This window comes from Aethina tumida, chromosome 3 (genome assembly GCF_024364675.1).
Source record: "Aethina tumida isolate Nest 87 chromosome 3, icAetTumi1.1, whole genome shotgun sequence".
In the NCBI taxonomy this organism is placed as follows: domain Eukaryota; kingdom Metazoa; phylum Arthropoda; class Insecta; order Coleoptera; family Nitidulidae; genus Aethina; species Aethina tumida.
The window spans coordinates 33758223-33771724 of record NC_065437.1 but is presented as its reverse complement, the minus strand read 5'-3'; the positions used below and the strand labels follow the sequence as shown (position 1 = coordinate 33771724).

At 32.3% G+C, this 13502-nt stretch overlaps 2 protein-coding genes across 2 annotated transcripts in view; one reads left to right on the top strand and one right to left on the bottom strand.

Annotated features, from left to right (window-relative positions):
• Positions 1-13502, bottom strand: part of LOC109602052 (EGFR adapter protein) — a 177372-nt gene that overhangs the window by 147454 nt on the left and 16416 nt on the right. The window lies entirely within an intron of this gene.
• On the top strand, positions 12110-13486 carry LOC109596281 (probable H/ACA ribonucleoprotein complex subunit 1). Its single transcript, XM_049964272.1, has 2 exons — positions 12110-12148; positions 12226-13486. The coding sequence occupies exons 1-2, from the start codon at positions 12134-12136 to the stop codon at positions 13420-13422; spliced, it is 1212 nt and encodes a 403-aa protein (XP_049820229.1). The 5' UTR covers positions 12110-12133; the 3' UTR covers positions 13423-13486.

Genomic DNA, 13502 nt, shown 5'->3' with positions numbered 1-13502 from the left:
AGTCACTTTAAACTTTGATTTATTTCAGTTTGTAAAGTAATTTATACCCCACTTGAGAGGAAACATAACTCAGCTGTCAAGGAGTTTTAAGTTTTCCATGTAAGTTTCGTACGAACAGAATTAAAAATTGAAATCTTCCCGTAAGTACATAATGACACCAAACCTACGTATAAACTGAATGGAGTAAAATGACATATGTAAATTTATGAATTCTAGTGGAGTGATCCGATCCACATCATAAACATTTGAGTTTATAACAGATGTATATTTGAATATGACCCATTTCTAAATTATTAACCGAATTTGTGAGTAACAAATATCAAGATCAAATTGTAGATATTACGGCAAATTTTATTTTGTCGTTATATTTACCAATAAAATTTTATGTATCGTGGAAAAGTAAAGTATTTTCATTTATGTGAAATACGCCGCGCAATTTTACGTATTTTATTATTGTGGTCCACTTCATGCACCACTTAACGAGCAGTCCCTTTACGGTAAAATTGAACGTGCTCATGGAGTATCATTATCTGTTATTTAGGGTAAGTTTGTTTTTGGCATTATATACACGTACCAAATATATCATGTATATTTTCGTTGAAGCTGCTCCTTTGTGTGCAAATAAATGATTTTTACTTTTTTCCATTTGCTGCAGTTTTATGTGGCGGAATGCCCTTATCGGAATGATAAATTTATTCAAATACCCTCTGGCTTCTACTTTAATTACTTTATCGTTTAATACAATTTCCATTGATTTAGTCAACGGTAAAAGCAACTCCAGTTTAAAATCAAAAACTATGTATACATTATCTGTTTATCGAACTGATTTCATAATGATGTTGGCATTCTAATAGAGAATATAAAAATAATAAGTGAATGCTTTAAAATAACACAATTTCCAATTTATATGCAGATTTTGTAAATTTCAAAAACAAATATTTATTTTTGTTTATATTTTTAACTTCCATCGTATCAGTGCCAAAAAAATTTAAACTAAATCAACTTTAGCGGTTTCAAAATCGTGTTATTTGCATGTTATATACGGCAGTTCCGTTATTTTTCACAAATAATAGTGCGGAATTTTTAATCTTGTTTTATTAAAAAGCTTTTTTAATTCCCTACACTTTATGTATTTTTTGGAATTAAAAATTGTTTGCTTCCGCCATCAATAAATTTAATAACAAATATGCCCACGAAAATGATGATTATCTATTTTTTTCACATTTGTCACTCTTTTGAAAGGGTAATTAATTTAATATGAAACTTTCAAATATTCGAATAAAAAGCGACCTAAAAAAATATTCATAAACACAATTTAATATTTTTGCGAAAAAAATAGATTGGTGCTAAAATTACTATTCTTTGAAAACTTTTTTGAAAAAGGAAAACTTTCCATTACGGTATTAATACAAATTTACAGCGGGGCCTTTGACAAGAAAAAATACAAATGGTTCTGATTTATGGATAAGCAGGTAGAAGTCTTAATAATGGTGTTGATATCTGCGCTTATCGTTTTCCGATTAACCAGTAATTACAATTGAGGCAAACGATCAATGAAAAATAACATACTCGTAGTGCAACAATTATTGGAAAAATAAATTGCTATATTATATGCAGTATCTGTAAATCCTCAAGTAGTGTACTAACTTCAATATCGTAATTCCCGATTGCCCCAGAGTAGTGATAAAAGAAAAATTTAAGTCGTCAAAAGTATTATCCATGACATGGGTAAAACATGCACAGTGTTGAAAATCTGCAATGTCTCCGCCAATTTGAACATCAGTGTCCTTGGGCTATTAATTTATGGTGTGGAATAAACAACCTTAATGGCCCCCATATTATTGAAGGTAACTTGAAACGTACCAAAGCTTTTTGGAACTGTCAATATTAGAAAATTTAAACTGTGGTATGCGACAGAATATGTGGTTTCAACTTGTTGGTTGTCCAGCACACTGGTTAGTGACATCTCGTGAAGTACTTCATCTTGATTTCAACGGCCGCTGGATCGGTAATGCTAGTTCGGTATATTCGTCTACTAGATCACCAGATCTTACTTCAACGGATTACCTGTTCTGATGCTATGTGAAGGACAAATTTTACAAAAAGTCCCTATACCAAGTGAAAACAATGATTGAACGAATCAGATATGGTGGTGACGAATTTTAGCAGGCAGACTTCTTGAATAGTGCAGGTGTGCGGGTATTGGTTACTCGAATCTTGAGTAAAAGTATCAAGTACTCCAGGAATTCGGTACTTGACCAGGTCCACATACAATAGAAAAAATGTATTTATATTACTCGCCCGTAATCGTCATAAATCTTGTAAGGTTCAATTATTGGGTTTTTTAATATTTTTAAGTTCAGAATATAGAAAAAGTGATGTGTTTAAATATTTGCATTTGACTTAATATAATTTATTATCATATTTTGTTCTTATCTAAATACTTCCATATTCTAATTATGGTCTAATATTTTTTTATTACTCTATACAATTGTATTTAATATATTATTTTAGTAAGTTACAATTATGTATTTAAATCTTTTTCCGACCTACTATATTTTTAACATAACCTGTAAAAAAACGCAACACCCAGAACGCATTTAGATGTTTTCATTAAAATTGGTACACAAGTAGGTAGCTATTGAAATAAGAAATAATTAATGGTGGTTATGTCTTAGTAAGTCGGCGACGTGGAGAAAGAGGTGATCCTCGCTTTGCTGTGGAGAGTCATATTCATAACACTAAAGGTTTAATGGTATGGGGTGATATTGCTTGTGATAACAAGTAACCTTTAGTTTTCATAAGAAGCAATATGTTGTCCCAGCGATATATAGATGACGTTTTGGACACACAGTTCCATCCCTACATAAGAAATGATCTCAGACTAATTTTTCAGCTAGTTAATGCCCGTTCACATATTGCCAGGAATACACTAAACTTCCTGGAAACATCCCATGTGAATTTACTATCTTGGCCACCAAGATCTTCAGACATTTTCCCATTCGAAAATGTGTAGGATAAGTAGACGCTTAAGAAATTTCCAACGCCCTCCATCGACTCTTAATGAACTAAGTCGTCAAATTCAGTTCGTGTGGGATGAGATATCACAAGAAAATGTTGATATTCTCATTAGATCGATACCATAACGCAATGAGTATCTTAATCAAACGACCATTATTAGCTTTTGACATTTTATGCTTTAAGACTTTTTGTTTAATTTTTAATCAATTATTATTCTGTAATAGGTTAATATTTTTCTAAAAAAAAATTGTAATTAATCAATTATATCTAGATGTTGGGTTTTTATTTTTGCACACAGTATATTTACATTTACCAATAATTTAAAATATCTGCAAGCTTAGATTATATTTAAAAATCTAAATTCTTAATAAACACTAAGATTATTTAAAGGAATATTTAAACCTAATTACTAACTAATATCTAGTTTGATTATCGTGTATATACGAATACATCAAATCCCAGTAATCGCAAGCTGTATTGGGTAATAAATGTCTTATAATTACTTTGTAACAAATATAACATATAAAACAAATCATCGGATACTCGGATATAAAGTAATAGAATTTACATCGGTATTTACTGGATACTGGAAAATGTAATCGTTACACATGACTACTGTAATCTTTTGAAATGTGAATTATATGCATTAAGATCCTTCATTTAGTACCTCCATTTCACACTTACCTTAATAGAAACATAATGAGTCGAGGAAACTTGTAGAATCGTAAAACAACACAAATGTTAAATGGGAAAGTCAGTATTTAAAAATTTGATAAATAAACAACAATAAAATTTATTTTAAGAAAAAATTTGATTTTTCAAAATAAAAATTAATATTTTCTTATTGATTAAATGAAAAAAAAAAAAAAAATTCTTTGATTACTATCACCGTTTTAAAATAATATTTCAGATAAAACTTGTGAATTTTTAGGTGCAACATTCGAATTTGCATAAAAGAGTTACCATTTAAGATATCCCAACTACGCAAAGGAAAGGGGGAGACTAATTTTAGGATTAGTCTATTTCACACGTGGAATGATTGGCCAATTTTGTCGTATAATGCTTATTACTGTACATATTTGAGAGTCTCAGATTAAATGAATCACCCTGTATTAGACAGGGATGAAAATTAATATTAGAGGCATATTGCAAGTTTATTTGCAAATTAACTTTCTTTGTGAAATCTGAATTTAATTTATTTATGCACATTGGTTAATACTTTGACAAACAAATATGCATAAAAAATTCATAAAGTTAGCGATTGGAAAAATCGGATATTAAATGTCAAATTATATGGAATAAATTTCATATTGATTCACAGTAGAGGACACAATTTGCAGCATTTTATTGAATCAAACTATGCAGATTAATTTTTTATTACAAAACTTTAATTATAATTTCCTAAATAGTAATATCAAACTAATTTATTAAAATGACAACCGGTAAAAGTGAAATTGACACAAACTGAATAAAAACTGCTACAAAACACAGGTCGTCCGTTTGCGTAACGAATTTCATATTAACTTATGTAGAATTTATTGGTTGCGTTAGAACAAAGGTTGCGTGAAAATGCCATTGCATTCTTATTTTGAGTAAATTTATGCAGGTGTGATTCAGTGGGTGGGCAAATCATTTTATGATAATTTAACGACTTTTTAAATTATGCGGAACAACTGTCCCGAGAGTGCGCCTCGGATCAAGTTTGTAAACTAAATTCGTGTCATCGAACTAAGTAGGCGCGATGTGATTAATTAATTCCAATATGAAAAATAAACTATCACAGTCTGGATTGCGAAAAAAAGAATAAGGTTCGTAAATCTTCATTAGTAAAACTCGTTGGTAGGGGTTGAATTTTTGGGGAGACGTGTAAGTCGCCGATCCAGGGAATTAGAAGTCCATATAACTTGGTCGAGTTTCCAATAAAGGCCGATCACAAAGGGCCGGGACCGATTCCAGATTTCTATGGCGAACGGATATGTGCAACATTGTGCTGAAATCGACATAAAATAAAGCGGGTCCGTAATACGTCTTATGATAAGAATAAGAAATACAATCTTAGGCATTGCATACCCGAGATGGCATAGATATTCGGTAAATCAAGCCATGCAGAATACGACCGGACCACCGAGAATGACAATTTGATTACTCGTTTACAACGCAGATAAGGCCATTTTCAACTTATACCCCACACAAATTATTGATAAAAGTGTTTTAGATTATTGCCGCCGATAAGGCAGTTGCATGTGACCACCCTATATTGGGACGAACGCCGATAGTTATAGATTTTGCGTGATTTGCATTTTACTTTGTTCCTCCCGAGATTTCTAGCCGATAATATAAATTGAATTCCGGAACGAATCAAATTTTAAATATTTCTCTCTCTCAATAAATGACAACTAATTCTTTTTTAATTCGCAATTTTGTGAATTAATTTATGTTAATCATTTTTAATGTATTTCACACAAACCTTAAATATATCACAAATCTATTTACTATAATTAATTACATTCACATTTCAAAAGTGACAAATTGAATACATTCACTAATTAAAATATATTTATTTGAGTAGTGATGTTTGAGGTGTGCTACATTTTATGAATATTCTTGGTATCTTAACAGGAACTAGTTATAGACAAACTAGGTTCACAATTGATAAAGATGATAGAGTGAAATCTACGAAAGTAACTATTTAGATCATCAGATTAACACATAAAAATTTAATGGATTCATTTTCGTTAACAATCTGCTTAATTTACTACTGCAAATACTTGTTCTGGTTTATTTAAGATTAATGTGATACGGAAGGAGGAGATTTCTTAATCGCTGTCAATTTAAATGTTACTTTAGAATGAGGAAACTATTTCCATAAGATATTTTGATATAATTAATATTCATAAATCATTTAACAAAATACGATGTTTTAGTGAACATTGATTGATGTCAGGAAATGTTTCGTAATTATATTAGGTAATAAATATCAAACACTTATGATAAAAGAAGTAGTTAATTAATATGAATATTCATAAGGAAATACTAAGAAACAAACATATAAGAAAGAGTCCTGTTAGGTGTATTGTATTTAAGCGAATTGTGAATCTGAAAAGCAAGTACTCTTGATAGGTAATGTTCTGGATAATATTTTATTAATTCTAGTAATTTATTACCATTTTATATTATTAGGAATATACAGTGGTGACCAGATAAATAGCATAGTAAGATATTGATGTAAGAAAAAGATCGAATACAAAAGTCAGTCATAAAAGTGGCGGTGATATTATTTTAAATGCATAGATTAATTTGATTTAGTTGACCAAAGAAATAGCACATTGTAATATATTTAAGTTTTATTGCAGTCTTTAATAATATTCTTAATAGTTAAAACATTTATTCTTAGTAGGATTTATATTATTTTATAAAATAATTCACTTTCAGTGGGTAGAAAGAAACATTACATTGCAAACAGAAGTAATAATTAACATGAAACATTAAAGTTTAAATATTGCTAAAATCGATAAAAATTTAAAATACTCTCGAAAATTTTTTTACAATGTTATTAATAAATTTGAAACAATACAATTAATTGAAAAAATAATAAGAAAGCATCTTAACAAAAAACTCATTTTATAGACAAACAAATTGGAAAAATCTGTGAACAAAATATGTATTGTCTTCTAGGTAAATAAAAAATAAATTAATTGAGGTATACAATATCAGTGTTTAAAATATTATTAATTAACCTCAAAAATTGTGGCAAAGCCGTTCAAATGCTGAATCGAACTCCTTGGCTTTTGCCAAGTAAAAATTTAGATCATAGATATCTTATAAACAATTTGAAATACGGTGAAGAAAACGTTATGGTTTGAGGATAGAAAATATAATTCAACAATTTACCAATGATAATTTACATGGTTTAATGTATATATCAAATTGGGTAAAAGATAATCATGGTTTACGATTGGTCAGCACAAAATTCGGATCTAAGTCTCAATTAAAAAACACAAAAAACAATGAAGTTCAGATGAAATGTGGTTATTAACTAAAAAGTCATGGAATTTCGTTTTAAACGATCGTTGTCGATATCTTGTTGAATCTATGGCTCGCCATATAAAGGTTATAACGAACAAATTATATCCAATAAAATATTATCATTTTGTGCTATTTAGCCACATTTTGCTCTTTTATTTTAAGATTTGATTTAAGTAGAAAAGATTTTCAATTAGGTACAATATACTGTTACAAGTATGAAATGTTTTATTTTTGTATTTTCGATAATGTATTATTTGAAATATTTCTCTAAAGTCCAAAACTGTATACGCATATCCTTGTTTTCCACAATAATGGTAGCAACAAAATCCTGATTTGCATAACATAATCTTGTTGATTTGAAACATTGAGCTCTGCATGTTTCCTTTCAATCTTATTTTGCAGAAAATCTAAACAAGTATTCCATTTTAATAACAAAATAAGGACGAACTAATTGCAATTTGTAAATGCAGATGTGGAACTGCGGTTGAGCACAATACGCTGTGACCTGACAATATCACTTTCTTAAACCCAATCGAAAGTCGGCAAGTTTTAGGTTAGTATTTAAACTGGTTTAAGTGGAATTTATGGAAATATTTTTAAAAAATGCTAATATATGACATATTATTATTTGTTAGAAATTAAATATAATTAAAATATTCTAAGAAATATAATTATACAAAAACCATAATTATATTATATGATAAAATTAGATTGGACTAAATATTTTAATTTATCGTAGAAATGTATTTGTAAAGGTAATTTTGATCCAATAGGAAAATACAATAACCATTGCAATTCTCTAGAGATAATTTGCATATACCTTTCCAGAGAGTATTTAGAACTGACTGCACTTCGAATAACAACGATACACATACTAAATCGGAATTGTATTAAAATAGTACAACAGGTTTTAGTTGTTTGCAATATAACTAAACGTTCCACGTTTGAAAAGGATTTATTTGAGTCCGTTTGCCATGTGCATGTTTACAATATTACTAAATCAGCGACTGGTACATTTCAGATCAATTACCCACTTGTTTAAATTGGGAATTTACCAGTGGCGTAATTTTTATGTGTTTTGTAGTCATCATTAATGGGCTACATGGTGCTACATTTGCATAAAATGATAATAACTGTGTAAAATTCAGTTATATTTAAATACGTGAAACTTGTATCAGTCAGCATTGGTTAAATGTTAATTGCACAAATTGAACAAGAAATGCGTATCTTTTTCACTCATATTTACATATTTCACGCATATAATTAATTATTTGTTATTATGAAAAAAGATTTATAGTCATTAAATGTTTGCTTAACTTAAATATTCTTTTTTATTACTTTATAACCCTTAAACTATTACGCAGTTGAAGTTATGTCAGCTGAGCACGCAATAAGTTCTAAAGTTTTAAAGGACAACCAGATGCTGAATTAAGTTATGGCTTCTCGCCCTTTTCATACTAATATACATTTTATTAGACCTAGATGGTTATCAAATTTAGCGTTTTTATTTAATTAAGTCCAAAAACTGGAAGTTTGTAGTAGTACAATTGTTTCAAAAAGTTCATAAGTTCATCATAAATTACGAATTATATATATATATATATATATATATATATATATATATATATATATATAGGTCCTGGCTAATAATATAGACAAATAATTTAGCAAATGAAGGCAATTAAATATGTAGCTCATATAAACCGTTAAATTTTATATAATATTTATTTCTCTCAATTTATCTAAAATTTATAAATCTAACTAAAATATAATAATAGATTTACGTAATTTTAATAGGGTCACTATTAGAGAAATTTTATGTTACATAATTAAATATACCGATACCAGAATTTAATGCGGCAAGATTAGCATAAATTTGGTTAGATATATAAGAAACTCAAACCTTCACAGAAGCATCATTCCATCTGTATCATCTTAAGCCGTAGGATGAGGGGCTTTCAGGTAAGCGTATAAATGAATATGGAGAAAAATTATTATTAGTACAAATTTTATTTTTTTCTGTTAGGTTTCCGCGATTTTAGTGTTAGTTTGCGCTTTTGCAAAAGCTGAACCCCCAGTATACGGTCCACCATCACCAGGTCCCATAGGAGGCGGACCAGCTCCACAAATCCAACAGGCACCCATTCAAATTAATGGGGGCAATCTTGGAGGTGGAGACATCGCCCTTGGCGGTGGCGGTTACACTGGTGGTCAAGGTGGTGGATTTCAATCAGGTGGTTTGAGCGGCGGTTCGGGATTGTCTCTTGGCGGTGGTGCCATAGGAGGTGGAATTGCTGCTCAGGGATTGTCCCTTGGCGGTGGCGCTATCGGAGGTGGAATTGCTGCTCAAGGATTATCCCTTGGCGGCGGCGCTATTGGAGGTGGCATTGCTAGTCAAGGATTGTCCCTTGGCGGTGGAGCCATAGGAGGTGGAATAGGTAATCAAGGATTATCCCTCGGCGGTGGTGCTATAGGAGGTGGAATTGGCGGTGGCGCCATCGGCGGTGGTGCTATAGGAGGTGGAATTGGCGGTGGCGCCATCGGCGGTGGAATTGCTGGTCCTGGTCTTGGAGGTTTGCCATTGGATGGTGGATTCAGCGGTGGTGTACAATCTGAACGTATTATTACCAAAGAAGTTCAAGTACCACAACCATACCCTGTTCACATTACCAAGACTGTACCAGTCCCAGTTGAAGTGAAAGTTCCCGTAGAAGTACCAAAACCGTTCGAAGTAAAAGTCCCAGTTCAAGTTCCAGTGCCAGTACAAGTAAAAGTACCGGTAGAAGTACCAAAACCGTACCCAGTCCACATTACCAAATCTGTTCCTGTACCAGTTGAAAAGATCGTGTATGTTCGCGTCCCACACACTGTTCAAGTACCTGTCCCACAACCCTATCCAGTACAAGTCCCAACCCCTGTACAAGTTAGAGTACCACATCCAGTAATTGTCAGAGTACCACAAATCGTAAACCTTGGCGGAAGTACAGTAGCCGCTGGTGATGCTTCTGGTGCCGGTTTCGGTGGTGGTCTTGGAGGTGGTCTCGGAGGTGGTCTCGGAGGTGGTCTCGGAGGCGGTCTCGGAGGCGGACTTGGAGGTGGTCTCGGAGGTGGTCTTGGAGCTGGTCTTGGAGGTGGATTTGGAGTTGCTGAAGGTGCCAGTCTTGGTGCAGCTGGGTTAGGCGGACTTGGTTCAGGACTTGGAGGTGGATTAGGATCCTCACTTGGAGGTGGATTCGAATCAGGAGCTGGAATAGCATCTGGAAGTGGATTGGGCAGTGGACTCGCCTCCGGCAGTTTAGGCCAAGGAAGCGGTTTGGGAAGTATTAGTATCGTCAAATCCGTTGAGAAAAGCATTCACTACCCAAGCGAAAACAACTTTGAAGCTTCCAACGGAGGTTACAACTACAATCCCCCTGTCTTAGACAAAAAGTTTATTCGTAGCGTTAAGAAAGCTTAAGATATTTTGTTAATGTTATTTGTTGCATTAGGTTTAATAAAATGTTATTTTTAAACTATTGATATTTTAATCTATTTTATAATAATTTTCACATAAAAATTAAAAGAATATATTTTCACAAATGATATTTTCTAATTGGCTAATTTTAATAATTTAATATCTAAGTTAAAATAGCAATTACACTTCTATTCAATCACTATAAAATTATTTGTAATGTTTTTTGAAGCATAAATTTTTGCTCTTAGGCAGAAATGAATGAGCTCATAAAGAGTTATGCATACATATCTTGACCGAATAGAATTAAGTTTTAATACCAGTGGTAAAAAATATGTATTACATTTTGAGCCGTATGGATTTTCTTCACCCTATAAAGGTTAGAAATTCCTGTAGTATAAACATTTTGGATTCGATAGTCCCTAAGTAAAGAGTTCAGCATTACAGTAATGTTACTATTTGGAAAAAAAAAAAATTATGAAATTAAAATATTTGCTTTTGGGCAAAAATATTGAACTTAAAGAGCCGCAATAAATGTAGCTGCAGATCTGTCTACCCCTCCTTATAATATTATAATTTAACATAAAGTTAATTTGTAAAATTCTAAAAATACAAAGCATAAATTTTAGCTTTTAGACAGTAATGAGTGAGCTCATAAAGAGTTCTAAATACGTATCCTGACTGGATAGAATTCAGCTTTAAAATCAATGGTAAAACCACATAAAAATCTTATATGTATTATATTTTGTGCCGTTTGAATTTTCTTCTCCTTATAAACGTTAGAAATTTTAGTAGTATAAACACTTTGGATCCGACAGACTTAAGTGGAGAGTTACAGTAAAATTACACCACTACTTGGGAAAGTAAATTAATTTACGAAATTAAAATGTTTGCTTTTGGACAAAAATATGAGCTCAAAATTGACATAGCTTAACATATTATAATTTAAAATAAAATTAATTTCTAAAATTTTATTTCTTCATTTATTAAATGTAACAAAATAAACCAATTTTTTATTACACAATATAAAATATAATTTCTCAGTGAACATAATATAAATAAGTACTTTTTCAGTCAATAAAAAATGCAAACGACAATGAATTGTGACAAATTGTGAAATTACTGGCGTATTTAGAATCAACTCCAATGTTCTTAATTAGGTTGTAAATAAAACAGCATAGTAGAATCCTTACAGAATCAAGCGATTTGAAAAAACAAATAATTTGATAATAATTTCTTTGATATTTGAAACATATATTTTTCGAATTACTAACTATTCGTTTAGACTCTCTATAGTACTACGTGAATTACCACGATTTAAATTGTATTCCTCTAGATACAAATGTATGTACAAAATTTTTTTATTATTCTATTCAGCTACGAATTCTGTTAATTTTTGCATCAAATTATCATTAATGATTAATTTATTTAAAATTTGAAAACGTATTTTCTTAAAAAAAATGCATTTGCATTCGTTTAGGTAATGCGATCGATATTAGTGAAATTTTAGATTGTAAAGTTAAATAATATATCATATTGGATTGAACTGAAGTGGATTTGCATTAATTTAATTAAGTATAAAAGCTGATTCAAATTTTGGAATAGCATCATTCAATCAACAACTTTAAACTAAGGATGAGGGCTTTCCAAGTAAGTATTAGAAGTTGACCTTGGTATCTTGAATGAACAAAATTATGTTTATATAATTTTATTATTCTGTGATTTAGGCTTCTGCGATTTTTTTGCTGGTCTGGTCCTTTGTGAATGCCGGTCAACCCGTTTATGGACCGCCAGCGCCTGTGCCAATAGAAGGCGGACCAGGACCCGCATTGCCTCCTCCACCATTGCCTGAACTTCCACCAGCACCGATTCCTCTCAGTGCAGGCAACGGCATTGGGCTCGGAAATGGTGGGTTAACTGGCGCTTCACTAAAGGCAATCGGTGGTTTTGGAGGTGGACTCGGGTCTGGCGATCTTAGTGGTGGATCGGCACTAGGCGGATTGAGCGGAGGATTCGCAGCCAGAGGTTTAGGTGGCGGATTAGGATTATCTCTCAATGGTGGTGCAATTGGCGGGGGAATCGCTCCCTATGGGCTTAGTCTCACCAAAGTACGTGTCATTACCAAGGAAGTTCATGTTCCTCAACCCTACCCAGTTCATATTACCAATAAAATACCAGTTCCAGTTAAAGTTAAAGTTCCAGTAGAAGTACCCACACCGTTCGAGGTAAAAGTCCCAGTTCACGTTCCAGTGCCAGTACAAGTGAAAGTACCAGTTGAAGTACCAAAACCATATGCCGTTCACATTACCAAATCTGTTCCAATACCAGTTGAAAAAGTAGTGTACGTTCGTGTTCCACATGCGGTACAAGTTCCAGTTCCACAACCCTACACGGTTCAAGTCCCAATTCCAGTTCAAGTTAAAGTACCGCAGCCAGTAATCGTAAATGATCCTCAAATAGTTAATCTTGGAGGTAGTCACGCTGGCCTAGGAGATGTTGGATCAGGTATTGGAGGAGGTGCTGGAATCGGACCCGGGTTTGGAGGTATTGGAATCGGATCTGGTTTGGGTGGTGCTGGATTCGGACCTGGATTTGGAGGTGCCGCCGTTGGTGCTGGTTTAGGCTCCGGTTTAGGAGGTGGAATTGGAGGTGGTTTACCCGAAGTGGTAGATGCCAGACTTCTGCCAGGTAGTGTAGGAAGTAATCTGGGGGCTGGACTTGGAAGTCAAACATCTGGTCTTAGTTTGAGCGGTGGATTCGAATCAAGCAATTTAGGCCAAGGCAGCGTCACTATTACTAAATCAGTCGAACGCAATATTCAGGATCCGAGTGGTAACATCTTGGAGTCGTCCAACGGAGGATACAACTACAATGTTCCCATTTTGGACAAAAAATTCATTCGTAGTGTGAAAAACAAAGCTTAAATCATTTACAAATATTATTATATATCTATTATTGTTAATTGTTGAATATTTTAAATAAATTTTTTTAAATATAGTTTCTA